Below are 26,488 nucleotides of genomic sequence, written 5' to 3'. Positions count from 1 at the left end.
CAGTGTGTCAGCAAGTACGACCTGCTGGTCTGGTTTGAGATCAGCGAGCTGGAGCCCACTGGAGAGTGAGTATCCACCTGGAGTGTTATATTCACGCACAAGCTTTAAAGGAACCATAAAAATGATCTCCAGGAAGAATATTATAAGTTGGGATGTTGTGTCACCTCCTCCCTCCATGCACAGGTACATCCCAGCCATCGTGGATCACAGTGGAGGCCTGCCCTGTCATGGTACCTACCTGCTGCACCAGGTACAGGATTGGTGCACATGTTGTTTCCTTATTACTCACACAGTGGTAACTGCTTCCTTTGTACACAGTTGAATATCTTCTTTTAAAGCGTAATGTTGCTCTAGCTGTGCTCACTGTGATCCTGAGCTCCTGTTATGTTTGCTGCAGGGGATCCAGCGGAGGATCACAGTGACCCTCATCCACGAGAAAGGCAGCGAGCTCCATTGGAAAGATGTTCGTGAGCTGGTTGTAGGTGAGCAGCCTGCCTTTAGGGTCTAGTCGTGCTATACCTCTGTGTAGAAAACAAAACCCCAAAGCACCGAAACAATGTTTTATAGTGTTTGTGTGCTTTTGATAGAGGAAGACAGGACAGAACATCATTAAAGGGATTTGACTTTGTGAGATCACCCTGAAAACGCACCACTCGGTTCACTCTGAGATATTTTCAGTCTGGAAAGATGAATCTGTCGGGCTTCAGGCTGCTTCTCACTTTAAGCAGTTCATGCTGTAGCTGATGGACCAAAAATGACATTTGATATTTTAGACATTCAGCTGCTGACTCTGAAGCCAACAGGCTCTTGAGTGTGGATGATTGTGTTGGTACTGGATGCTGTGATCAAACAGCTGTTCTGATCTGTCTTCATTCATGCCTGTTGTTATTAAGCCTCCTAAGCTCCAAACCAGTAAAAGCAATCTTTGGAGGCAACACCCTTTTTAGTACTTTGCTGTATTTGTTTGTGATTGTGTGACACTGAACCACAGTGCTATGTATATCCTCTGTAACACTCAGACGTTTCCAGATCAGTGTTTCCCCCTCAGCTGTTTCTCACTATAGAGTCTTTCCTCTGTAACAATGAGGCACCAGCAGAGCATATCTGGCTCCCAGTCTGTGGCTGATAGTGCCCCCTGCTGTTAATAACAGGAACAGTGTAACCTTGTATGGAGCTCATAGTGATGGTCTGAAGATTGCTGCTGCAAGGCAGTAATTTGTATCCATGTGTGCTGTCTATTCTGAGCATATGCAGTTATGTGAGCTCTCAGGTTTTATGTATCAGGACATAATTAAAAACAATCAGGTCCTTAGTAGGTCTTAATATGAGGTAAATATAAAACATGAAGTGTTTGTGAGGTTCATCTGCAGCACCTTTGTCTCTGTGAAATGTTTGCTAATTTAACATTTTCCCTCCTAAACAGGAAGGAGTTTGTGGAGGCCTATGTGAATCATGCCTTCAACACATCAGTGGAGAATCTGTTCCAGGAGTTCAAGCGAGGCTTCTTCCTGGTGTGTGAGCAGGATTTGGTGAGGCTGTTTCGACCAGAGGAGCTGCAGGGAGTGCTGGTCGGCCAGGACGTGCATGACTGGGAAAAGTTCAAACAGGTAGAGTCAGCCAAACAGACACAGGCTGTAGTTTCACAGCTGTCCTGTAGCACAATAACTGTGTACTGCATACTGTCAAAAGCATTCAGTCGGCTGCTTTAACACAAATATGACCTTGAGTCACATCTCAGTCTTAATCCAGACTTTTGTATGATAGTATAATATAATAGTCAGCCCACCCTTCGCAGCTATAACTGCTTCCACTCTTCTGGGAAAGCTTTCCACAAGGTTTAGGTGTGTTTATGGGAATTTTTTGACTATTCTTCCAGAGGTGCATTTATGGTGTCAGACACTGACGTTGGAGGAGAAGGCCTGGCTCACAGTTGCTGCTCTAATTCATCCCAAAGATGTTCTATCAGGTTGAGGTCAGGACTCTGTGCAGGCTAGTCCAGTTCTTCTACACCAAACTCACTCATCCATGTCTTTATGGACCTTGTATTGTGCACTGGTGCCCAGCCATGTGCACACATGCCCACACTTTACACTTGGCACAGTGCAGTCAGACAAGTACTTCTGGCAACCACCAAACCCTGACACATCCATCGGATTGCCAGTCAGAGAAGTGTGATTCGTCACTCCAGTAAACACATCTCCACTGCTTTAGAGTCCAGTGTTGAGATGCTTAAATCACTCCATCTGACGCTTTGCATTGTGTTTGTCAGTGTAAGGCTGGGATGCAGCTGCTCAGCCATGGAAACCAATGAAGTTTGGACATCTGTAACAACAGCAGACTGCAGATATTGGTGACTTAAGTGCACTATGAGCCTTAGCATCAGCTGACTCGCTGTCATTTCCAATTACTTCCACTTTGTTATAATATCACTAACAGCTGACTATGGAATATTTAATAGCGAGGAAATTTCATGACTGGACTTGTTGCACTGGTGCATCCTATCACATTACCATGCTGGAATTCATTCAGTTCCTGAGAGCGACTCGTCCTTTCACACATGTTTGTAGAAGTAGTCTGCATGCCTAGGTGCTTGATTTAATACACCTGTGTCCATGGAAGTGATTGGAACACATTAATTGAATGATTTGGATGTGTTAGGGAATACTTTTGGCAACATAGTGTATGCCTGACCTTACAAACTCTATGATTATAACAGTCATTTTCACTGTTTTCAGAACACAAGTTATGGTTGGAGATATCATGACCGCCACCCCACCATACAGATGTTTTGGGAGGTATTTGATGAACTAACTGAAGAGCAGAGGAAAGATTTCCTTCGTAAGTACTTGCTGAAGCCTCCATTATGATATGTTACTGAAATCACACTGTATCATATAAAACATTAGATTTTTCTGCGCTTTACCAAGATACATTAGAGAGCAGCATTGTTCTGATTAATATACTGTAAAGCTGCTTCTAGCTGGTGGACTGAGCCGCCTCACCTTTCACCTGGCTCACGTCACACACCTGGAGAGACTCGACCTCCACCTGTGTTGCCTCACGCGAGATGATCTAGAGGCTCTGAGTCAGTTGCTACCAATCTCACACGCCGGACACTAATCGCATGCTCGCTGCAGCAGTCATGTGACTCGTTGTTTTTCAGTCCAGGTGCTGCCCTCTCTCACTGCACTGACCGAGCTTGATGTGTCATCCAATAAGGAAGTGGGAGGTGTGGTCCACCTGCTGGTCTCCGCCCTCCCTGCGACACAAATGAGGAGGCTGCCATTCAACAGCTGCTACATGAGCAACGAGTCCTTCACTGCTCTGGGTAACACACACACACACACACACACACACACACACACACACACACACACTTGTTTATTTATAGAAGTTTTCCTTCAAGTCATTCTCCCTGAATACCTCTTCCACCCTCTAGCCTGAAATGGTGAAAACTTTGTGTTTATGCATCAGCCCTGGCGGTGTCCTATCTGCGCACGGTGGATATTTCCTGGTGTAAAGTGGTTGGCGGTCACTTGGCGCTCCTGCTGGATGCTCTGCAGCCATCAGTCGTCAGCGAGCTCCGTCTTTGCAGCTGCGAGCTCACCACTGATGACATGCAACATCTGGGTAACTAACACACAATGACATTATACTTTTTCTTTTTTGGTCTGTAGTGGATCATTAGGCTGCATAAATGTATATTAAGACAAGTAAAGCCTGAAGGAAATTGATATTTCTTTCATTTATTTCATGCTGCCAGCATCTGTAGCTGTCGTATAAAACAAAACAATGAAACTATTCGGTGTTATTTTTGTCTCCATCAGAAACATTGTGAACAAAACAGTAAAGTGAACAGGCATAAAGTGATCAGTTATCAATGGGTCCTCTTCCTCTGTGCAGCTGCCGTGTGCAGACGGGGCTGTCTCTCCTCACTCCGTGCACTGGATCTGTCCTACAACAGCTTGGTGGGAGACAACGGTTGGTGCAGTCTGTTTGCAGCAGGAGGTCTGGGCTCTCTGGAAGACGTGGATGTCAGTTTGCGACCTTCAACCTCTGCTCCGTGCTCAGCCTGGCTGCCCGCTCTGCTCCGAGCTCTGCCTCAAATGCCGGCGCTGGCTCGACTGGCCATGCAGAGGTGGACAGCTGACTGTCAGGAGAGAGAGCAGCTCAGGTACTGTCTGAAAAAGAGGAGCGTCCTGCTGGAAAGGGATCCAGATTTACAAGACACATCATCAGCATGTAAAGGGAACAGTCAGGAGAGCCTAGAAGAGAGTCAGCCTGAGGAGATTGGAGCGGACCGCACTGGAATTTACTGTCAAAGAGCGACCCACTTTGTTGCTTTATTATTATTTTTTTAAGTCTCTGTTACCACAAGAAGGTTAGTGTTGACGTCAGCTGCATCACGTCTGATGTAAACTGTGTCACACGTGATGGTTTCAGGGAATACTGGGAACTTACAGAGTTAAGCACAGCTGGTGTGGGTTATCATATTTGTCGTCTCTCACCTTGGCTGCAGGGTCTGGGTCTTTCCAATGCAGCAGTCCTAACACTTGAGACACACATGCCGAGAAGTGGGGATACCTGGAAATGGACAAAGGCTTTCAGCAGAGTTTTAAAGCAGCTATTCAGGAAAAGAGCTGTGAATTATCTGCATACCTTGTTAGGTAATCAGCTATTTTGGGGTTCTTTAACAAATCAACCAAAAGGTCGACTGAGTATTTTCTCGTCAGAGTACCTTCACCGTTCACGATGATGTTGAGCACAAGCTGGAGCGTTTGATGGATGTTCTTTGCATCAAAGAGCTACGAGGAAATCCCAGAGATTAGAGACAGGATATTATGTGAATCAGCATGAATGTTGTTTGTTGTTCAACAGATAAAAACAAGAAGAGAAAATAGAAACAAAGTAAAAAAGGAACAATTGTTTCTGCCGTTAAGAAAAAAAAATTGAGTCATGGCAGAGACCTGCAGAAGTCTTGAGTCTCATTTGATGACATTTTGTCAGATTGCCTTGTAATTTAAAAAAAACAAAACTGTTTTTTGAGCAAAAGTTCTCCAGGTTTTTTTGGAGTTCTTTCAAAGTTTTCTTATTTTTGGACGTTAGCTGCTTTTTCACTCTTTTTCAGTCCAGTCTGTGCATCTGAACATTTACAGAAAGATTTCTTTGTTTCGTCTTTAGACACTTTGTTAAACGCAGATCCCAGCAGAGTTCGCCTACCTTCTCTCCAACCTTCTCAGGTTTTGTGGATATTATACATGGTTATGCTGAGGATATGTCGGCTACTTTCCACTGGAAATGCCTTTTGGTTAAACTGTCAGCGAGGAATTTGCACTGTTACATTTTTATATAACTTTAATGCAAAAAAAACAGCTGCTTGTTTAAGTGAAAATACACTGATGGGGTTTTTTTCTATTCATGAACAGGAGTGTGATCAGTTTAATAAAAGAAAAAATAACCATAACCAAGATATGAGGGGAAATCTTGGACAAATACAAGCAGACTGGAGCAGCCAGCGTTCAAAACACCGACGTTCAAGGTAACAGAAGGTTCCCGAGCCACATCCACCCAGCTGGTTTCTGTGTTTCTTGTGTATTTGTGTACACTGTGACTTCATGGCTGTCTTGGGCTCCAGCTCTTGTTTTGGTGTCTCATTAATTTGATTTAATGTCCTGCTTAGTGATAACATCACTCTTGGCCTCCCTGCACTGGCTTCCAATTGAATTTAGGATTCATTTTCAAGTTCTTTTATTGGTTTTTAAATCTTTAAATGGTCTGGCACCTGCTGAAGCCCTATGTCCCCACTCGTTCGCTCCGGTCAGCTGAGCAGCTGTTGCTCTCAGTCCCCAAATCACGGCTGAAACTGAGAGGAGACCGAGCGTTCTCTATCGTGGCTCCTAAGCTTTGGAATAATCTTCCTCTTCACATTAGGCAATCGACATCAGTGCTGGTTTTTAAATCCAGATTGAAAAAGCATTTTTATTCACTGGCTTTTGACTCAGTGGTTGACTGACTTGTATTTTATTGTTTTTCGCTATGTTTATTATTGTATCGTATTTATTATTCTTATGGTATCTATTATGTTTCTATTGTTCAGCAGTTTGGTCAGCCTTGTGTGTTTTTAAAGTGCTATATAAATAAACAATGATGATGATGATGAACATAGTAACGTGTGTTGGGTTGCTCTGTCTTCAGACTCACTGTCAGACTGATTAGACAGTGAGTCTGAAGGTGAGAGTCCTCACTGCCCACGCCTGTCTTTGGGTCTGACCAACACCGTTTCCTGTGTGTCATTCCCCCCTCGCCTTCCCCCCATCCGTCCTGTCTGCACTGACCTCTCCAATAAAGACAAAAGGCCTCATTTTCTGAAACTCTTCCTATCCCATCACCTTGCGAAGAATCACTTCACCATGTTGATTAATAAGGACGGTGGGAATGGTTTGAAGTCTCGTCACAGAAAATGTGCCAAAGGCAAAGAATCTGAGCTTGAAATAAAATGAAATGAAAGATCAGCCCCACACAGGGGTTAAATTCAGATGGAAACTCTTATCACACAAAGAGAACAAGCGAATAAATATATCTGAGTGTGGCCCCTCGACTGTCACAGTGTAGCTGACATTTGATCTTATCATGTGTTAAAGCTATTTTAATTACTGAAGAGAACCAGTGTCAAACTCAGCCCAAGTATGGTTGTACGTTAATCCTTAAAGCAACAACGTTTTTAAAGTTGCAGCGTCATTTTTACACCACACCTAAAATCCCACTAATCGTCCGGGCTCTTCACCCTATGACCACACGCTGGGGTATCTAACACCACATGACCCAAATGGAAACTATGTCAGCTGAAAGAAACCCATCGAAATGTGCAACACTTAAAACTTTGCCTGATTGGAGCATGGCTTCAAATACAGCCCTGAAAACAGACAGGCGGTCGTTGGCATTTCGTTACAAAGTTTCCTTGTTCAAAACTTCTGCTTCATTATAACAACCGAGTGACTGGGATCTACGAGCTGAGCTTGTGTAAGATGTCTGACACTGGAAGCTCAGGTGAGCGGCCATGAAACATGTTTAAAGAACGGCAGCTGTTTTATCATAATTCTGTGGAGAGCTTCATCCTAATGAGGGCTCATGTCCTGAGCAGGGATGCAGAGGAGGAGGAGGAAGGTCCTGGACACATCAGTGGCTTATGTGCGTGGAGAGGAGAACCTGGCCGGCTGGAGGCCCAGAGGAGATAGCCTCATCCTAGAGCACCAGTGGGAGCTGGAGAAGATGGAGCAGCTGCAGGAGGTGGGGCCTTAAAAGATTCATAAAGAAATAAATCTGTTTAATATCGTAGAGGGAAAAATGACTTTTCAGCTCAAAGACCAAAGTGCTATTCTAAAAAGTTTTTTCTTAGAGTACAGACTTTACATGACTAACCTCCCCTCTTCTCCCCACCTCACATTCGCCCCCATCTTTCGTCCAGGTGGAAAAGACCCGTCACCTTCTGGGAGAGGCGGCTCCCGTGGGAACAGCTCCCACCACCAAGTCCCTGAGTGAGTCTCTGTCCCCCAGCGTGAGCTCCGGCACTCTGTCCACATCCACCTCCGTCTCCTCGCAGATCTCCAGCACCACCTTTGAAAGCGTGAGAAGGAGCTGGCCACCAAGGTGAGAAAAACGTGGGCTTAGTGGGCGTTCTTGTTGCTGCCTTCTTCCTTCTCTGCTCGGAGCTGATCGGTCTTGTTCCTGTTGTGTTGTAGTGCCTGCGCCTTCTGACACACACCTTCAATACTGAATACAAGCAGCTGGTGAACAGCATCAGTGACTGCAAGGTGAGAAATAATACAAAGAAATAAAAAAATAGCCTTTCTGTGTCACATCAGGGAGTTCCTATATTGACGTCTACCTCATCCTGCTGTTGTTTCACTTCAGCTTTCTCTCATCTCACCGATCGGACGTGATCCATCCGTGACGAGCTTCAGCAGTGCCACCCTCACCCCTTCCTCTACCTGCCCCTCTCTCTCGGACTCGCGCTGTGGCTCCATGGGCCAGAAGTAAACATATTTTTAGGAACATTGACCTCGATCTGCAAACGGTTATTGACAGGTTATCTATTTGATTCTAACTTGGTGTGATTTGTGTTAAAGGACCCCTGAGAACAGCTCACGTGCCTCCAGTCCCTCCTGCTCAGACTGTGAAAACTTCCCGATGGTTCCCACTCTGGAGACCTCCTACCTTGCGCAGGCTGCAAAAGAACGAGTTCCTGAACTTGGTGCCTGATATTGAAGAAATGCGACCAGGGTGAGTAATGCCATATTAACCCAAATACTGTCACTATGACATGTGTCTCACAGACCAAATGTAAGTCGACACTCATGTTCTCTAGTTCAAGCAGAAATGATGTGGATCGATTCAAATTCCTGAGCCTGGATGATTTCAGCTGGAAACAAACCAACTCTGCTTCTTCTTCAGATAATTCAATTCAATTCAATTTTATTTATATAGCGCCAAATCACAACAAAAGTCGCCTCAAGGCGCTTCATAGATACAGAGAAAAACCCAACAATCATATGACCCCCTATGAGCAAGCACTTTGGCGACAGTGGGAAGTAAAAACTCCCCTTTAACAGGAAGAAACCTCCAGCAGAACCAGGCTCAGGGAGGGGCGGGACCATCTGCTGCGACCAGTTGGGGTGAGAGAAGGAAAACAGGATAAAGACATGCTGTGGAAGAGAGACAGAGGTTAATAACAGATATGATTCAATGCAGAGAGGTCTATTAATGCATAGTGAGTGAGAAAGGTGACTGGAAAGGAAAAACTCAATGCATCATGGGAATCCCCGGCAACTATGCAAGTTGTAAACAGTTGTAGGATTAAAGATTATTGAATGTACAGAATGATTATTTACACAGAGCTATACAGTAGTGCAGTTAAGATAAGTGAGGGTGTAGATAGTTTCTACAGAGGCTATATAAAGTGCTAGTGGTTGTGAGTGGTGGTTCACTCCATGTTATTATTGTGTGTTTGAGGGTACAGTTGTCCATTGTGGGGGTGTGTATGTTCAGTGCATGAGTTTAACGTGGGTCAGATGTCAGGAGGCAGAGTTCAGGAGTCTGACAGCTGTGGGGAAGTAGCTGTTCCGGTACCTGGTGGTCTTAGTCCGGAGGCTCCTGTGGCGCCTCCCAGAGGGCAGGAGGGTGAAGAGTCCATGTGATGGGTGACTGGGGTCTTTGATGATTTTCCCAGCCCTTTTCAGACACCGCTTCCTGTAGATGTCCTTTATGGCAGGAAGTGGTGCTCCGGCGATGCGCTGGGCAGTTTTCACGACCCTCTGCAACGCCTTCCGGTCCGAGGCAGAGCAGTTCCCGTACCAGACTGTTATACAGTTGGTCAGGATGCTCTCGATGGTGCAGCGATAGAAGTTCACCAGGATGTCTGAGGACAGGTGGTTCTTCCTCAGAGTCCTCAAGAAGAAGAGGCGCTGGTGAGCCTTCTTGGCCAGCTTGGAGCAGTTGGTCGTCCAGGTGAGATCCTCGGAGATGTGGACTCCCAGGAACTTGAAGCTGCTCACACGCTCCACAGCCGTCCCCTTAATGTGGATGGGTGGATGTGGGTCAGCATTCCTCCTGTAGTCCACGATGAGCTCCTTGGTCTTCTCGGTGTTAAGCAGCAGGTTGTTTGTGTCGCACCACTCAGCCAGACGATCCACCTCCTCCCTGTAGGCGGCCTCATCGTTGTCACTGATGAGGCCAATCACCGTGGTGTCATCTGCAAACTTAATGATGGTGTTGGAACCATCAGCAGGTCTGCAGTCGTGGGTGAAGAGGGAGTAGAGGAAAGGGCTCATCACACAACCTTGTGGTACACCGGTGTTCATTGTGATGGTAGATGAGCAGCGGTTATCCAGCCGGACATGTTGGGGGCGGTTGGTCAGGAAGTCCAGTAACCATTTGCAGATGAGGGAACTGATGCCCAGGTCTGTCAGTTTCCCGATGAGTTGTGAGGGGTGGATTGTATTGAATGCTGAACTGAAGTCTATAAACAGCATTCTGGCGTAGGTGTTGTTGTTGTCCAGGTGTGAGAGGACAGAGTGCAGTGCGATGGAGACTGCATCCTCTGTGCTCCTGTTCTGGCGGTATGCAAATTGGTGGGGGTCCAGGGTGGGGGGGAGACAGGATTTGAAGTGTGCTAGGACCAGCTGCTCTAAGCACTTAGCTATTTACAGTTCATAACAAGAGACAAGGCACCATTTCTCTCCTTTGTGTTCCAGTCATCACAGCAGATTAAACTTTTAAAATATTTGCAAATAGTATAAAGAAATATATAAAGAAGTAAAACAGTAATTTATTAATACTTAGAAATACTAAAACTTACATTTGTCAGCAAAAACTGCTGCCATCTGAACCGAAACGTTACAAACCAGCTTACCCACAATCTGTGTATTTTTCTATGCTGGCTACTTAAATTGGCATCCAACAAGCTATTTGCTTTAATCTTTTATTAGACAAAGGCTGACTGGTTAGTTCAAGCTTCAACTGCATCCAAAGGACTGAAAATGTTTTAACACAGTGACTGAACTTGATTGAAGTCTCCGTAGTTTGTTGAATCTGTTTCGAGTGACTTATTTTCACAATTCCAGGAATTTTTAAAAGGCACCAAAAAGCATTACAACGCTGAGCTCGAGTCTGTGGACTTCAAAGGAAATGCAGAGGAGGCCAGGGTCCACATCAACAGCTGGGTGGAGAAGCAGACACAAGGTAAGCATAATGTAACTTTAAATGATCTCCACTGTAAATCCTTGGGGATCAGTTGTGTTGTGTTCAGTTGAGACATTATTACCGGATTGTCCACCGTCCACATTATTTTCTGTTTCCAGTTCTTCCAGTCTAATTTCTATTCAGTATTAAGCAGCATTATCTCTGGGTTTTACTGTTTGGTTTCATGCTATTAATAAAACCATCACAGCAGTATGTTGCTGTAAATAGCAGGCCAATTCTTCTATTCTTATTATATTATGTGATGGGTACTTCTACTTTGATCACTTGTGTCTTTAACATATTTTTATTTTTCAGGCCCATTTAGGATTGGCTGCTATTGATTCTATATCTTTATATTATCTTAAGTGCAGCAGGAAATTCATTCATTGTTTTTATAAAAGCGCGATACAAATACAGGCCATTTATAAATCTACCATCTATAATAATAGGATACAAGGACTTTCTATGAGGGTTATAGGACTGTGGTGCCACCTGCTGGAAATGAGACAATCTTAATCCCATTATTTTTGTAGGAGCCATTTTTGGGTTGATACCTCATGTTGCCGCTAGAGGTAACCTTTTTAAGTTTTTTCTTTTTTTTTTAAACTTTATTTAACAAACAATGAGTATACAACATACGAACAGATGAAGTATACAAAACAACAGAACATGAACACAAAAAGCCAAGAGTAAAAGAAAAAGGTAACAATTATAAGAATACACATACATGTATTGTTTTGAGAGCCTTTGTGTTGGTGGAGTCTGATATTGATTGTATGTACATTTCCACATCCTTAAAATAATGACAGAAATATGGTGTTTTGTTAGTAAACTTACATTTATGGATAAAAAATGTAGCTAAAAGTATGAACAAATTCATCATAAAAAAAATTTCTCATACTTCTTGGGGAACTTAAACAAACAGAATAAAACATTTTCCCATCGTAAAGAAAACTCCCTTAAAATATGGACAATAACAAACCTGCTAAATTCCTTCCAGAATCTCTGTGTAAAAGAACAGTACCAAAAAAGATGCGTCACAGTTTCTGGATGATCCCCACAGAAAGTACAATTAGTATTTATGTCCCTTTTAAATTTGACCATGTAGTGACTGGCTGGATAACATTTATGTAGAATTTTAAATGAGACTTCTTTCACCTTATTTACAATCAAATATTTATGGGGGACCATCCAGACTGTCTTCCACTTGATATCTGGAACATATCGGTTCCAATAAGATGTTATATATGGGAGAGAGACGATATCTTCTTGGAATAAACTACGTATTCTCTTATTGCTGTTACCAAGTTCCTGTGAAAAGCAGATTTTTCCTATTGGTGACTCAGCTGGATCAGGGAGAGTGACTGAGGTAGATATTGAGCTGTCAGTGTTTTTATATAACATTAAAGTCCCTGAGGGTGTGGCACCAAGCACCACTGAGGATTCCACCTTTTTAAGTTCCTGTATGGTAGGTTTATGTAAGGTATTTAAGGTGGACGCACGTAATCAGCGTCAGGTGTGTTGTTAATCATAAGAAGGCAAAACGTTTGTGACCGCTGCGCTTTTATCTTAAAATGTTTGGAACAAAGACCAAAAAGGACAAGATAAGTACTGCTGGAGTTATTGGACTGTTTAATTAATTCATGCATACCAGAAGCATCGCGTCACCCCCGCTAACAACCACCTCAGTGGCTTCAAGCCTACGCTTGAATTTTTGTTTTTTGTTCCCTGTTATACTGATCATAAAGCTTTTTCCCCTTTTTTTAAAATAAAAACCATCTTGCTGTTGCCCTGTTTTCTGATTTTATAGCTGAAGATGTTGTACAGTAACTAGTGCATCTTTGGTAATAGTTAATAGTTTTCATAAATTCTTTTTACCAGATAAAATCAAGGACTTGCTAAGCCAGGATGCAGTGGGTAGCCTGACGAAGCTGGTTCTCGTGAATGCCATTTACTTCAAGGGCAGCTGGAACACGCAGTTTAAGGAGGAGAAGACTGCTGATGTGCATTTTCGACTGAACAAGGTAACAGTGCAGAAAGGCAGCATAGGATGGTGCAGTTATACTTTGATCTGTCATACTACAAACGAGCTGTGGACTTTGCTGAATGAGAACATAAAGCCTGGAGCTCTGAGGGGATAAAATCGTGCTTTTAGGACGATCACTTTCCAACTTTATGCAGTTATGCAATGCAGTTTATTATTCATGTAATATCCAATAAGTTCTCAAATAAATCTCAAACAACAGCACAACACAAACTTCGGCTAACAAGAACAAATTGTGTTGTGACGTGTGCTCTACATCCAAATCCACTCAATGGCTGGAATAAAACCATGACAGAACTTTTTGAGATCATTTTGAGACTAAACACAAAAAACATTTCTCTTGTCTCCCCTATTTTTCAGAACGACACTAAGCCGGTGAAGATGATGCAGCAGAAAAGTAAATTTCCTTTTGCGACCATTCCTGAGGCCAACTGCAAGGTAACATCCATCACTTTCAGCTTATTACAGGATTTCACCAGCATGATCTAAAACTTGTCTTTTACAAATATCAGCCTAAATTTCTAGATTAGGAAGTCAGATCATCTTTGATGGAGTAATAAATAAAAACAATGTTTCTGGACAGATTCTTGAGATGCCGTATAAAGGAAATGACCTCAGCATGCTCATATTCCTGCCTAATGACATAGAAGATGATACCACAGGCTTGGAAAAGGTAAGATGCACTTACCAGTACTTTAATGTCCAGTTTCAATCAGACAAGCTAGTGACACTGTATCCACACAGCTGGAGAAGGAGCTGACCTATCAGAACTTTGTGGACTGGACTCGCCCAGACATGATGAGCCCCAACGAGGTTGATGTCAAGCTCCCTCGATTTAAGATGGAGGAGAAGTATGACTTGGAGAAAATCCTGACCAACATGGGAATGGAGAACGCTTTTGACATCTACAAGAGAGACTTCTCTGGTGAGAAATATTGCACCAATGAGACACACTGAATCAATTATACAGTTATATTGAGAGCACAAAAACTGCAAAACATCATCTGGTAAAGAATAAAACACAACTGATTTCTGGGCTCTTCATCTACTAGGAATGTCTCCAGCAAATGACCTGATAGTGTCCAAAGTTGTCCACAAGGCTTTCGTGGATGTAAATGAAGAAGGAGCTGAGGCTGCTGCTGCCACTGGGGTTGACATGGAAGTCCACTCTATAACGATTCCCGCTGAGTTTGTTGCCGACCATCACTTCATCTTCTTCATCCGACATAAACCCACCAAGAGCATTCTCTTTGTGGGCCGGTACTGCTCACCCGAGTAAACACGAGCTGACATTGACATGAATTAAACATAAAACATTATATACAGTATAAGATTTTGTAAGGTAAACCTAGTTCATACAAATGAAGTAAAGAAAAGTTATTAAAACAAAACGTGCCTTGCTGTTTATTCTTTCAGTGTCCCACAGTAGCACATTTCCTGCTAGGAAAATGTCAGAAGTCACATCATTTCTGTAAATTGGGAAGTAACTGTAATACATCAAGTCACCTCTGTCTCTTGTTACCAGGACTTTTTTAAAATGAATGGTGCAACATGGAAAGAGGCCCTACACAAGAGTTTAGCTTTGAGCTCAATATGCGATGATCCTTTCAGCCATGACATCTCTGACATGGGAAACCAGGGAATTTGATTAGAAAATGGTGAAGGATTTTCTTTTCAGTTAGAAACTGGATTTGTGTAACATGTTGGTGAAAAGCCCCCAAAGAAAGCAGCATATGATCAGTCGCTATATTGCATTTAATACAAACGTCCTTCGTGTATCCTTTGAATACAGAACAGATCATTTCTGATATCTATGAGTAAACCCAACGAGCACGTGTCCCAAAAGACCCCACAGTGTTTTTATCTGGCTTTTCCCTGACAGTTAGTGGACACTGACAGATGTGTGCTGAATATGAAAGGAAACAAAAGAACTAAAGAAGGTTTGCAGTGTTAAAAACAAGAACTACATGAAGGTTGTTTCATCCTGCTGTAACTTATGACAGAAGCATCTTTTGTTTGTTTTTTCATTTATTTACACAAAGACAGATGTTGAAATAACAGGAGTAACAGTTTAATTCAATTGAAATCAGTCCAATCGTCTATAATGAAATTATTGTTGGACATACATAGTTTTCTTTGGTCGACCAGGCTGGATGCTCTTTGGCATGATTCTGTCTTTCTGTTTCAGCCTGCTTGAAATATCTGGCTTTCTGGTCGTTTGAAAGCGACTTCCACTGTGGACAGAAGATCATAAGAACACACTGTGAGCACTGCTACTACACATAACTACAGGACAGCTGGGACACATGCAAAAACATGAGCAGACAACATTAACAGATGCATAAATGTATGCAGAGTTACACACTTACTCTCTGTCCCACCACTGCATTTACGGCTGCATTTCCAGGGATGTTGAGTTCAGCAATGACCTTTGGCCTCTGCTCTTTGAGATAGAGCATGAAGGCATTTGGAGGCTTCTTGACGTATGGCCCATCTTCATCCTGCTGGGCTGGGCACTTTCTTTTTCTTCAGGAATAAAACACAGAGTAAGAGCACATGTTAGCACTGTGTACAACTGTGAGGGAAGCAGTTCAAAAACACGAGACAAGCTGTAAAACTGAATGAAATCAGGCACCATTAATGGATCATTACAATAATTCCTGCAGACATCTGCAAACAAATGACAGATACTTGCAGATCAGTGAACCAAAGCAGCAGAGCAAACTTAGTTTGGAGTGGAGGTGTTAGGTGGAGGAGCAGGAGTGACATAATCATACATCTGTACACCGTTCCTACACAGATGAAGGGAGACAGATATGAGATAACAGGAAGAAGTTATGAATATAGAGATGTTCAGCAGCTGTGTTCACTCCAGTGTTTGTGTGTTTTACGTACAGTACTCCAACAGGACGCAGGTTCTGGAGCACACAAAACACACAACAGGTGACGAGACAAGCTGCAATACTATCATCTATCCACTAGGTGGAAGAATTGATCAGTAGAAAGAGGAGATGTGCTCAAAACGACATTCATACATAGATTTATTCTTCTTAGTTAGTCTTAAGAATTAGGATTCACTGACAGTGAAGAAGTTTCAGACGTGCACTCGCGTTTCCCCTTTTGCCTTTTCCTGCTCCAGCCAAGTCCTCCGCCTGCTCGACATCTCTCCTATTACCTTTTATTACGCTTGCACTCATGCCTTTGCCTTTCACCACTTCAAAACTGCGCCTTCTTCAATATTACCTTCATATGCTCGCTTTGCTTTTCGCCTTCCTCACTACACTAAGTACCATTTTTTAACGCTGTGTACTCACTCTTGCTAAGTACATGTGAACAGATCTTGAAGAAAAAAAACAAAACAAAACATACTTTTCTTTTCTCTTCTGATACTATTGAATGATCCTAACAGAAAAAAACAGAGTTAACACTGACTTAATAAAAAAGTGTTATATTTTATCTCAGATAAACTAGTCAGTGTTTATTAGTGTTTGCTCAACTAGAAGTCTTCATAGTAGCATCCACACATCAAGTCTTTAAACAAATAATGAAAGGATAATGAAAGAAAGTTTAATGTGAAATTACTGAATTATATGAAATGCCAGAGTGTTTTTCTTTAAACTACTTGGGACACTGCCTTTTAGTGATGTCACTAAAAGGCAAGGTTCTAATGTTGTGTTGCCATAGACTCCGGAGTTTACTTTTAAAGCTCACTTACAGAACTGACTTATACAGCTTAGTTAGAAAAGTCAAGCATCCAGACATTTGAAGGACTATTCACTCATTAAGGTGACATTTTCTATTTTAAAAATTAAGATGAAAAAGGAAACAAGAAAAGTTACGACTGAGGCAGATAAGAAAGATCCAGGAGATCAAAGTAAGTAAAAAATAAAATCCCCTAAATAACAGAATGTACATTTCTAACAATGTTGAGGCTCTGTGTATAAAATGATTCATTTTTAGAGGATTTAAATCCTGGTTTTGATTGAAACTAACCTGAGTGCAACATGTCTAATCAAAGAAAGGTTACTGGGGCACTTTGTCTTTTGGTAAAATAATGTGACAAGTTTATTCTTGGACTGAGCAGTGAAAACAGAGCAACAAGTGTCATCAGTATCTAGACTTAGTAGACCTAGTATGGTGTTGGTGTGTTTTTTATCAAAAGGATAAACTTGTTATTATATTGTAAGCAATACTAATTTAAAATTCAATGACATCAAAATCCTTCTAGTCCTGATGTCGAGCGCTCTTTTTCACTAATGTGTTGTTGTTGTTTATAGATTGTAAGAGCAGGATGGCTAAAAGAAAGGCCAGTCCTGAAAAAACGACCCCCATAAAAAGAAGGAGGGTCACTGAGCAGGCTGGTCCTTCCACCAGCTCAGATGCTCATGTGGTCGGGGGAGTCAAGCGAAAGGTCCAACAAGATGAAGCGGGGACAACCAATACAGCAAAAAAGCGTAAACTTCTTGAGCATGTGAGCGGTGACAAGGGGCAGGCATCTTCCTGGTTGGACACTGGTAAAGGTAGGCTAATTAGTTGAGTGAGGGGTAGATTAAGTGTACATCTGGTTGCTAGTTTGAAGATATTAGTGTTTGGGAGATATTTGTGTCTATTATCTAATAAGCTGATGTGCTTTTGGTGTTTTCCACATCTGCAGACTGCAGCATAGAGATTTCAGAGAGCTGCAGTAAAAACAAAAAGGCTGGCAAAAGGAAAGCTGCGGGAGACACCAGGGACCCACCTAAGAAAAAGAACGTGGACCAGGACAAAACCAAAACCGTTGCCAAAAAGTCAGTGGCTGAACAGAAACGTAAGTAGCAAGCAGCTTAGCTTTTATATTCAGGTGAAGAGCAAAATGAACATTTAGGGTACAGCAGAGAGTAATTTGTGTGACAGCTGTAGTAAAACCCAATTTGTGTTTGTCTGTTTAGGTGACTTCCAAGCAAGATACGTGGAGGAGCACCGGCTTGGAGAAGGAGGCTGTGGAGCAGTGTTTGCTGGCTACCGCATAAAGGATCATTTACCAGTAAGTGTTCAGATGGTGGTAGTAAGACAGGCAGTAATGCAGATAAGGGATAATATCGTAAGCTGAGATGTATGCTGTTTTACACCTTTAATGATGTCATACTGAGGAAATGCTCATCAATGCCCTGTGTCTTTTAGGTGGCCATCAAACACATCCCAAAGGGGAAAGTGTACTGCAAAGTGAAGGTAAATGTGCAAGACTTGAATTGTTTTTACATTAGTGGATTGCATGCAGCGTTCACCTGTGGAACGTCTGTGCCTCATCATCCACTTTGTTGAAATATTTCAGGATGATAACGGGAAGAATGTGTCAGTGGAAGTTGCCATCATGCTGAAGCTTGCAGCTGAAGCAGATGGATCAGTGGAAACATCAGCCCCAGTGTCTCTGTTGGAGTGGTTTGACTTTGGCAGAGAGCTGATCCTGGTGATGGAGAGACCTGTCCCCGCTGTGGACCTGGATAAATACATAGAAGAAAATGGAGGATTTTTGCCAGAGGACAAGGCCAAGGCAAGTTGACTTGCCTTAGAAGAGTCTTAGACTGTACATCATTCAATCAAAGCACAGAGTATTAGAGAAACATTAACCCATTGATTGATTATTGTCTTTTTCATCGTTTCCAGGTAGGGCTGGGCTATATCATACCATTCACGGTAATACCGGTGTAATTTTGGGCAACGATAGGAAAATGAAATATCGCGCTAGAATAGGTAAAACGCGCATGCGCAGTGCCTATGTTTACATACGCAGATGGCGGTGACGCAGAAAGAGAAGAGCAAAAGTGGATCGTTGAATGAAACGGATGAACCAGAACTGGTTTGTAAAAATGCTGCAACTTTAGTGGTGTGGAACTGGTTTAGCTTTCGTCCGTCAGATACACAACAAAGCACGATTTTTGGTAGCGCATGCTAGCGGGCCGCCGTTATTACCGTGTTGTTTGGAAAATACGGCACACTTAAAATCAATCCTTTGATTTTTCTGAAACTCGACAGTGCCCCTTATAATCCCGTGTGCCTTATGTATGAATTCTGGTTGTGTTTACTGACCTCAAAACGATTTTATGTACACGGCGACTTTGCTAAGCTACAAAGCCGCACCGCTCGATGGATTGTCGGAGCATTACGGCTATCGTAGGCAGGCGCCTCGCGGAGTGATACGTACTGCACCTCAACGTGATATTACCGTATTGTGTGTGTATAACCTCTTTTTAAGCTTTGTGGATATTTTACATGGTTATGCTGAGGATATGTCGGCCAATTTCCACTGGAAATGCCTTTTGGTTAAACTGTCAGCGAGGAATTTGCATTTGCACTGTTACATTTTTATATAACTTTAATGCACATAAAAAAACAGCTGCTTGTTTAAGTGAAAATACATTTATGGGGTTTTTTGCACTAATAAAGTTGTGGCGTTGTAAAGTATTTTGTCTAGTGTCAGTTATATCGTCAGTTATATCGTTATCACAACTTTTCAAATGTATATCGTGATAAATATTTTTGGTCATATCGCCCTGCTCTATTTCCAGGTCATTCTGAAGCAGCTGGTTGATGCTGCGAAGCACCTGGAGGATAAACACATCTTTCACCGGGACATCAAGAGTGAGAACATTCTAATTGAGACCGGCTCAGATGTACCGCGTGTTCGTATCATCGACTTTGGACTGAGCTGCTTTGTTAAGGAGCAGTCGCAGTACCGCGTCTTCTATGGTAACATATTCTGCTCTTGCTCTTCACAGATGTCACAATTTTCGCCTTTTGTTTTAGAAGAAATTGCAATTGTGTCTGTTTATTAGGTACAGAAATTTACTCCCCTCCCGAGTGGTACGGGCGCAGTTGCTACAGGTGTGGACCCACCACGGTATGGCAAATGGGAGTGGTTCTGTACGAAGCGCTTCATGCCGGGGACTTTAACACCACGAGCTTCCTCAAAAAGCGCCTGAAATTCAAAAGACATCTGTCCAAAAGTAAGAAAACGTCACACTTCAAGACTGACTGATGGCTTGGACCACTGGAACTATCATCTTCATGTTTTTTCTCTTTCCTTTCTTTCCAGACTGCCGGGATTTCTTGGACGCGTGTTTAACCAAAGTCCCGGAGACGCGGCCGACGCTGGAGGAGCTACAGCATCACACTTGGCTGAGATAAGCCTATCACACACACACACAAACACACACAATTCAGACGTTATCATTTATGTGTGATGTATGAATTACCTTTTTTTCAGGAAATAATTTTTTTTAATTGGCCCACTTTAAATTTCAGTGTTTTGGAATTCCTGTAACCCCCCCCAGCCATCCCAGGAAAGGGGATCTCTCTTTGAATGGGCTTTCCCGAGGTTTCTTCCCGTCAGTCTGGCCCCCCCAGGGGAGTTTTTCCTCGTCTTCATAGAGAGCTTGGGCTGGCTCAGGAGCTCCATCAAAACTGTCTTTATTTAATTACTCTAATGTAATCATATACTTTAAAGTAATCAAATAAAAGACAGTAAAAATCTGAAGACTTGAAGTAAACTTCCATTAAAATAAAACTTGTTTAATTCATCTTTGCTGAGGATACTGTGTTATTACTATTTCAAGGATTATGTCAGAACACCGGATACTGGTACCCATCCCTACCCATCACTAGGGAACAGAACAAACCAGACATCAATTACAACAAAAATGACACTGACCCAGCCAGCATGACTCGTCTGCCTTAAGAAATGTTTAGCAATATTACAAATTGGGTGATATGCCTTAAAGTAGCTTCTCATGTGTTCAGCATTGTCAAAGGCTACATTTTAATTAAAACCACAATCTAGTAATGTTCTGTCTTTAACCTTCCTAATTTGTTTTTTGTCCTAACCTAATACTAAATTGCCAGTGAAAACAAAAGTTACATAAATAAAGAAGAGTAAAGAAAATTACGGTCTTTTTTATTGTAACAGTTTACCAGTGTACAGTTTGGTTTGTGACATATCTATCTAATAGACTCCAATTTGTGCATGTAAATGGAGAGTCCTCTTCACACACTGAGGTTAATTATGGAGTTCCACAGGGTTCAGTGCTAGGACCAATTCTGTTTACATTATACATGTTTCCCCTAGGCAGCATCATTAGAAGACATAGCATAAATTTTCACTGCTATGCAGATGACACCCAGCTCTATCTGTCCATGAAGCCAGATAACACACACCAATGAGTTACACTGCAGGAATGTCTTAAAGACTTAAAGACCTGGATGGCCGCTAACTTTCTGCTTCTTAATTCAGATCAAACTGAGGTTATTGTACTCGTCCCTGAAAAGTTTAGAAATATGGTATCTAACCAGATTCTTACTCTGGATGGCATTACCTTGGCTTCCAGTAACGCTGTGAGGAACCTTGGAGTCATTTTTGACCAGGACATGTCCTTCAACGCACATATTAAACAAATATGTAAGACTGCGTTCTTCCATTTGCGCAACATCTCTAAAATTAGAAATATCCTGTCTCAGAGTGACGCTGAAAAACTAGTTCATGCATTTATTGTGTGAATGTGTGTGTGAATGGGTGGATGACTGGATATGTAAAGCGCTTTGGGGTCCTTAGGGACTAGTAAAGCGCTATATAAATACAGGGCATTTACCATTTATTACTTCCAGGCTGGACGACTGTAATTCATTATTATCAGGATGTCCAAAAAACTCACTGAAAAGCCTTCAGCTAATCCAAAATGCTGCAGCAAGAGTCCTGACAGGGACTAGAAAGAGAGAGCAGATTTCTCCTGTTAAATCCAGAATTGAATTCAAAATCCTGCTCCTCACATACAAGGTCTTAAATAATCAGGCCCCATCTTATCTTAATGACCTTGTAGTACCATATCACCCTATTAGAGCACTTCGCTCTCGCTCTGCAGGCCTACTTGTTGTTCCTAGAGTATTTAAAAGTAGAATGGGAGGGAGAGCCTTCAGTTTTCAGGCCCCTCTTCTGTGGAACCAGCTTCCAGTTTGGATTCAGGAGACAGACACTATCTCTACTTTTAAGATTAGGCTTAAAACTTTCCTTTTTGCTAAAGCATATAGTTAGGGCTGGACCAGGTGACCCTGAATCCTCCCTTAGTTATGCTGCAATAGACGTAGGCTGCCGGGGATTCCCATGATGCATTGAGTTTTTCCTTTCCAGTCACCTTTCTCACTCACTATGTATTAATAGACCTCTCTGCATTGAATCATATCTGTTATTAACCTCTGTCTCTCTTCCACAGCATGTCTTTATCCCATCTTCCTTCTCTCACCCCAACCGGTCGCAGAAGATGGTCCCGCCCCTCCCTGAGCCTGGTTCTGCTGGAGGTTTCTTCCTGTTAAAAGGGAGTTTTTCCTTCCCACTGTCGCCAAAGTGCTTGCTCATAGGGGGTCATATGATTGTTGGGTTTTTCTCTGTATCTATGAAGCGCCTTGAGGCGACTTTTGTTGTGATTTGGCGCTATATAAATAAAATTGAATTGAATTATCTGAGGAAGAAGCAGAGTTGGTTTGTTTCCAGCTGAAATCATCCAGGCTCAGGAATTTGAATCGATCCACATCATTTCCGCTTGAACTAGAGAACATGAGTGTCGACTTACATTTGGTCTGTGAGACACATGTCATAGTGACAGTATTTGGGTTAATATGGCATTACTCACCCTGGTCGCATTTCTTCAATATCAGGCACCAAGTTCAGGAACTCGTTCTTTGCAGCCCGCGCAAGGTAGGAGGTCTCCAGAGTGGGAACCATCGGGAAGTTTTCACAGTCTGAGCAGGAGGGACTGGAGGCACGTGAGCTGTTCTCAGGGGTCCTTTAACACAAATCACACCAAGTTAGAATCAAATGGATAACCTGTCAATAACCGTTTGCAGATCGAGGTCAATGTTCCTAAAAATATGTTTACTTCTGGCCCATGGAGCCACAGCGCGAGTCCGAGAGAGAGGGGCAGGTAGAGGAAGGGGTGAGGGTGGCACTGCTGAAGCTCGTCACGGATGGATCACGTCCGATCGGTGAGATGAGAGAAAGCTGAAGTGAAACAACAGCAGGATGAGGTAGACGTCAATATAGGAACTCCCTGATGTGACACAGAAAGGCTATTTTTTTATTTCTTTGTATTATTTCTCACCTTGCAGTCACTGATGCTGTTCACCAGCTGCTTGTATTCAGTATTGAAGGTGTGTGTCAGAAGGCGCAGGCACTACAACACAACAGGAACAAGACCGAGCAGAGAAGGAAGAAGGCAGCAACAAGAACGCCCACTAAGCCCACGTTTTTCTCACCTTGGTGGCCAGCTCCTTCTCACGCTTTCAAAGGTGGTGCTGGAGATCTGCGAGGAGGCGGAGGTGGACGTGGACAGAGTGCTGGAGCTCACGCTGGGGGACAGAGACTCACTCAGGGACTTGGTGGTGGGAGCTGTTCCCACGGGAGCCGCCACTCCCAGAAGGTGACGGGTCTTTTCCACCTGGAAGAAAGATGGGGGCTAATGTGAGGTAGGGAGAAGAGGGGACGTTAGTCATGTAAAGGCCATAGGTGAGGGTAGGGACGTAGATCGACCGGTAAATTGAGAGCTTCGCTTTTACACTCAGCTCCCTCTTCACCACGACGGACCGGTGCAGCGTCCGCATTACTGCAGCTGCAGCCCCAATCCGTCTGTCGATCTCCGGCTCCCTTCTCCCATCACTCGCGAACAAGACCCCGAGATACTTGAACTCCTCCACTTGGGGCAGGAACTCATCCCCGACTCATCCTATATTTCCGTTTTTATATTTCTAATGTTTGCCTTGTTTTCTTCACTGTCTGGTCTGCCTCTGTCTTGCCTGTATGGATGCATTTACACCGAAATGTCCCCAACAAAGGATGTTTTAATTCACCACTATTCCAGTGAAACACGAGTCTCCCATCTTCCTGCTACCAGTCTGGAGTTTTTGTTCACCAAAGCACACACCAACTTCATACTGACGGACAGATCACTGCCCTTTTGCCGCCTTGTCTGACCGTGTTTTGTGGCTGTGGTTCACTTCACCTCACTCTTCCCCATTCTTGTCATTAAATCAGGCTGTTCTGCAACCATGGCAGCCATTCACTCTATGGCTTTATTCATGGTGTATTTTACCCCTTCACTAAAGGCCGTTCTCGTTTCCAACATTATATTTGCAGTGTTCGTCTATCTATCTATCCGGTTGTTCAGTGATGACGCGACGAATCCTACTTCCGGGTCTAAAGTAGTCTGCGTTTAATATGGCTTTTGTGTTGTTAACATGTTTAATGTTATGTATTTTCTTCTATTTGATCTCAAAAAGCTCCTAAAACAGTCAGTGATCCCTGTTGACCTCCCTCGGCTTTTATTACCGCTAATCATTTATTTAAGCTCAGTTTTTAAAACCTTACGATGTAACTACAGCCCAGCCCATGCAGCAGTATATGAATGACTAACCTCGTATTGTGGATGGATTATCTCAGTTGTTCTCCTGGCTGAAGTTTGGTCCTTTTACAGCATCCTGCCATGCGATTACATTTGTTTCTGACCACCGAGAACACTCACGTTAACTTTTATCGAGTGGAAAAAAAAGTTAGCTTGTTTATATTATGCTAACATAGCTATGTCGCTAGCGGTCACGTAGCACATCATTATATACCAGCTAGCCCAACTTCAGTAACCCTACAAACGTCACTGCTGTTTAGTTTTCTGTCTTCATTTATGCTGGAAGTGATAACAGAGCTGTATGTTTTAATTTGTTTCCAAAACCCAGCAGTCAGGACATGCTATATTGTATTTAGATAGAAGCTAGCGAGCTAACTCCCTGCTAACTTCTAACTCCATTAAATGTCATAAATTCCGTTTTCATGGATGCCTGGATGTTAAACTCAATTGTTACACCTGGTAGAGCAGAACGCTGATCATTTTATTAAAGATGAAAGACTTTAGACAGTTTTTCAACTCTCAGTAATGCCACAGTGATCGTTTGATATATGGACCTGCAGCGGAGTTTAGACCCAGACACGGCTAGTGACGTCAGACTGAACAACCGGATATCTGCGGAGTATTTTTTTTTAACGAGTATCCTATTTTCTAAAGCACAGCATGTAAAGGGTAGCTCGGTTAGCAGGATGCTAGCATGTAGCGCTTAGTGAGACAGGCCTCAGACGAGTTGAGCAAAGACCCCGTCTGTGTACTTTATACGTGAGCAACGGATTTAAATAAAATTAAGGTTTCAAAAGACAAACTTGAAGATAAAAAAAAAATATATATATATACACTCACCGGAGAGCCGCCAGGGTTTGCCGCTGCCATCTTGGCGCTCCTAAATTCAAAACTGCCTCTGCAGTCAGGCAGGGGAGGCGTGGAAATTGTCTTTGAGTTAGTCAAACGTTTTCCTTAGTTCGAGTAGATGATAAAAAAAATAATAATAATAAATGGGATTTTAAGTAGGACTAGGCGTTCTGTAATGATCTCTATTTAGGAGAAAAACTTAATCACTCACCTTTAAACAGCTCTCTTTTAGGAGACACACTGCTGGCTAACGGTGTCATGTGATCAAACAGCGTAATTTAATTGGCTGAGAGCCACTCGACTCGATCTGGTGCTGATTGCTCTGGCTTGGGTCATTAAAGTTCATCACTTTTGCAGTTGAATTTTTGCAGGTGAATTTTTTTCAGGTGAATTTTTGCAGGTGAATTTTTGCAGGTGAATATTTTTGCAGGGAAATTTGGAGGATAAAAATTCAGTGTCATAAATTCAATGTCTAAAAATACTTGAATTCTGATGATACTATATTTCTTCCATAGATATCCGTGCTCTCTGTTTATTAATAAAAGCCAAACTTCATTAATGGTAAGTGACAGAGATCTGATGAGTTCTTGCTGGTTTGTATCCACAGGAGGATACAAGCAGCTGCTTCTGTTTGCAGTCACCGTGCACCAGTGTTGTGTTTAATTGTGTCAGTGTTCATTTTTAAACACGTTTTTTAAATCAAATGTTTATGTATACATCAAGATTAATGTTCCAAACAAATGACACTGTACAGCAAATACATACATAGACATGTGCAGCAAAAGGAATCCGAGAAGATGTTTAACTTCTAAATGTTTAAATTGTTTGTTTTATATCCAAAGTCTGTCAGTTTGTCATTCCCTGTTATTGCTGCTGACTAATCACTCAAAGTGACACAACATGACCGTGGGTCTGATTTTTCTGGTAAACTTGTTTAGCAGCCCACTGGAGACGGATACCCTGTTCTTTGAACTTTAATACTGGACAGAAAATCGTCTCCTTCCAGAAACAAAGGGTAGCATTAGAACTTGTGTGAACAGCAAAACAATGTAGAAGATTTCCTTTTGTGTCTGTGTTGTGTCTAGGGCTGCCACGATTTGTCGACTAGTCACGATTACGTCGACTATCAAAATCGTCGACGACTGATTTAATAGTCGACGCGTCGTTTGAAGCTTTGTAAGATCCCAAAAGACGCAGGAATAAGTAGCAGGATTTAAGAGTGTAATAACGGACTGAAACAGAAGATGGCAGCACTGCATGTACAAGGATGCCAGCTGCCGTTAAACCCCGAAGAAGAAGAAGAAGAAGAAGAAGAAGAAGCAGCAGCTGTGTCCCAGAATTCATAGCGCGGCCCAGCTCAGTTTCCAACAATGGCGGCAGCTAGTTAGTTTTAATATTACTCTTATTATTCTTTCTGGGTCACAAAATAAACGTTTAA

General features: G+C 42.6%; 5 protein-coding genes and 1 long non-coding RNA gene across 12 annotated transcripts; 4 read left to right on the top strand and 2 right to left on the bottom strand.

Annotated features, from left to right (window-relative positions):
* Positions 1 to 1,445: 1,445 nt before the first annotated feature.
* LOC146701305 (leucine-rich repeat-containing protein 31-like) lies at positions 1,446 to 6,157 on the top strand. 6 transcript variants are annotated; one of them, XR_014922161.1, is made up of 8 exons: positions 1,446 to 1,607; positions 1,877 to 1,972; positions 2,736 to 2,838; positions 2,981 to 3,085; positions 3,164 to 3,328; positions 3,475 to 3,630; positions 3,904 to 4,667; positions 5,427 to 6,157. XR_014922161.1 is itself a non-coding variant. In XM_085467668.1 (8 exons), exons 2-7 carry the CDS (start codon positions 1,955 to 1,957, stop codon positions 4,359 to 4,361), a joined length of 1,005 nt encoding a protein of 334 aa, XP_085323794.1. In that variant the 5' UTR covers positions 1,446 to 1,607; positions 1,877 to 1,954; the 3' UTR covers positions 4,362 to 4,381; positions 4,520 to 6,157. The 6 variants fall into 6 exon arrangements, 5 of the variants coding, with proteins under 5 accessions (XP_085323794.1, XP_085323793.1, XP_085323796.1 ...); XM_085467668.1 differs by having other exon boundaries at positions 3,904 to 4,381; positions 4,520 to 6,157; XM_085467667.1 differs by having other exon boundaries at positions 3,904 to 6,157.
* On the bottom strand, positions 5,744 to 25,418 carry LOC146701300 (uncharacterized). Its single transcript, XM_085467723.1, has 7 exons — positions 25,262 to 25,418; positions 25,042 to 25,154; positions 23,060 to 23,241; positions 15,151 to 15,307; positions 13,470 to 15,015; positions 7,420 to 8,702; positions 5,744 to 7,294 (listed from the first exon to the last, which is right to left on the bottom strand). The coding sequence occupies exons 1-5, from the start codon at positions 25,308 to 25,310 to the stop codon at positions 14,881 to 14,883; spliced, it is 636 nt and encodes a 211-aa protein (XP_085323849.1). The 5' UTR covers positions 25,311 to 25,418; the 3' UTR covers positions 5,744 to 7,294; positions 7,420 to 8,702; positions 13,470 to 14,880.
* Positions 6,990 to 7,802, top strand: LOC146701304 (kinesin-like protein KIF1B). The gene is made up of 4 exons (XM_085467714.1): positions 6,990 to 7,047; positions 7,142 to 7,287; positions 7,466 to 7,647; positions 7,740 to 7,802. Exons 1-4 carry the CDS (start codon positions 7,026 to 7,028, stop codon positions 7,753 to 7,755), a joined length of 366 nt encoding a protein of 121 aa, XP_085323840.1. The 5' UTR covers positions 6,990 to 7,025; the 3' UTR covers positions 7,756 to 7,802.
* Positions 12,702 to 14,060, top strand: LOC146701303 (leukocyte elastase inhibitor-like). The gene is made up of 5 exons (XM_085467702.1): positions 12,702 to 12,761; positions 13,142 to 13,219; positions 13,365 to 13,454; positions 13,526 to 13,706; positions 13,834 to 14,060. Exons 2-5 carry the CDS (start codon positions 13,163 to 13,165, stop codon positions 14,058 to 14,060), a joined length of 555 nt encoding a protein of 184 aa, XP_085323828.1. The 5' UTR covers positions 12,702 to 12,761; positions 13,142 to 13,162.
* Positions 15,511 to 23,053, bottom strand: LOC146701301 (uncharacterized). 2 transcript variants are annotated; one of them, XR_014922171.1, is made up of 6 exons: positions 22,906 to 23,053; positions 22,684 to 22,805; positions 22,438 to 22,590; positions 18,046 to 18,257; positions 15,677 to 15,699; positions 15,511 to 15,573 (listed from the first exon to the last, which is right to left on the bottom strand). It is a non-coding gene; the product is annotated as an uncharacterized LOC146701301 (long non-coding RNA). The 2 variants fall into 2 exon arrangements; XR_014922170.1 differs by having other exon boundaries at positions 15,677 to 18,257.
* Positions 16,593 to 20,337, top strand: LOC146701302 (serine/threonine-protein kinase pim-1-like). The gene is made up of 9 exons (XM_085467642.1): positions 16,593 to 16,655; positions 17,059 to 17,301; positions 17,436 to 17,588; positions 17,710 to 17,804; positions 17,942 to 17,989; positions 18,093 to 18,311; positions 19,327 to 19,507; positions 19,594 to 19,764; positions 19,854 to 20,337. The coding sequence occupies exons 1-9, from the start codon at positions 16,595 to 16,597 to the stop codon at positions 19,943 to 19,945; spliced, it is 1,263 nt and encodes a 420-aa protein (XP_085323768.1). The 5' UTR covers positions 16,593 to 16,594; the 3' UTR covers positions 19,946 to 20,337.
* Positions 25,419 to 26,488: the final 1,070 nt, after the last annotated feature.

This window comes from Copadichromis virginalis, linkage group LG9, assembly GCF_057382275.1.
Source record: "Copadichromis virginalis isolate Kocher_CV1m ecotype Utaka linkage group LG9, C_Virginalis_male_GT1.1, whole genome shotgun sequence".
Classification (NCBI taxonomy): Eukaryota; Metazoa; Chordata; class Actinopteri; order Cichliformes; family Cichlidae; genus Copadichromis; species Copadichromis virginalis.
Note: the sequence above shows the minus strand (reverse complement) of the source record. Positions and strands in the feature narration are given on the sequence as shown.

What these genes read in the sequence shown, in the direction of transcription:
- LOC146701305 (XM_085467668.1), top strand. An exon ending in GCAGAGGAAAGATTTCCTTC is followed by an intron (nt 2,839 to 2,980) that starts GTAAGTACTTGC and finishes AGCTGCTTCTAG; the next exon opens with CTGGTGGACTGAGCCGCCTC. An exon ending in AGATGATCTAGAGGCTCTGA is followed by an intron (nt 3,086 to 3,163) that starts GTCAGTTGCTAC and finishes GTTGTTTTTCAG; the next exon opens with TCCAGGTGCTGCCCTCTCTC.
- LOC146701300 (XM_085467723.1), bottom strand. Translation starts at nt 25,310, where the DNA reads ATGACACCGTTAGCCAGCAGTGTGTCTCCTAAAAGAGAGCTGTTTAAA. An exon ending in TAAAAGAGAGCTGTTTAAAG is followed by an intron (nt 25,155 to 25,261) that starts GTGAGTGATTAA and finishes ACTCGAACTAAG; the next exon opens with GAAAACGTTTGACTAACTCA. An exon ending in AGAAGGAGCTGGCCACCAAG is followed by an intron (nt 15,308 to 23,059) that starts GTGAGAAAAACG and finishes TTATTCCTGAAG; the next exon opens with AAAAAGAAAGTGCCCAGCCC.
- LOC146701304 (XM_085467714.1), top strand. Translation starts at nt 7,026, where the DNA reads ATGTCTGACACTGGAAGCTCAG. An exon ending in GTCTGACACTGGAAGCTCAG is followed by an intron (nt 7,048 to 7,141) that starts GTGAGCGGCCAT and finishes TGTCCTGAGCAG; the next exon opens with GGATGCAGAGGAGGAGGAGG. An exon ending in AGATGGAGCAGCTGCAGGAG is followed by an intron (nt 7,288 to 7,465) that starts GTGGGGCCTTAA and finishes TCTTTCGTCCAG; the next exon opens with GTGGAAAAGACCCGTCACCT.
- LOC146701303 (XM_085467702.1), top strand. Translation starts at nt 13,163, where the DNA reads ATGATGCAGCAGAAAAGTAAATTTCCTTTTGCGACCATTCCTGAGGCC. An exon ending in ATACCACAGGCTTGGAAAAG is followed by an intron (nt 13,455 to 13,525) that starts GTAAGATGCACT and finishes GTATCCACACAG; the next exon opens with CTGGAGAAGGAGCTGACCTA. An exon ending in CTACAAGAGAGACTTCTCTG is followed by an intron (nt 13,707 to 13,833) that starts GTGAGAAATATT and finishes TTCATCTACTAG; the next exon opens with GAATGTCTCCAGCAAATGAC.
- LOC146701302 (XM_085467642.1), top strand. Translation starts at nt 16,595, where the DNA reads ATGAAAAAGGAAACAAGAAAAGTTACGACTGAGGCAGATAAGAAAGAT. An exon ending in GAAAGATCCAGGAGATCAAA is followed by an intron (nt 16,656 to 17,058) that starts GTAAGTAAAAAA and finishes TGTTGTTTATAG; the next exon opens with ATTGTAAGAGCAGGATGGCT. An exon ending in AAGTGTACTGCAAAGTGAAG is followed by an intron (nt 17,990 to 18,092) that starts GTAAATGTGCAA and finishes GAAATATTTCAG; the next exon opens with GATGATAACGGGAAGAATGT.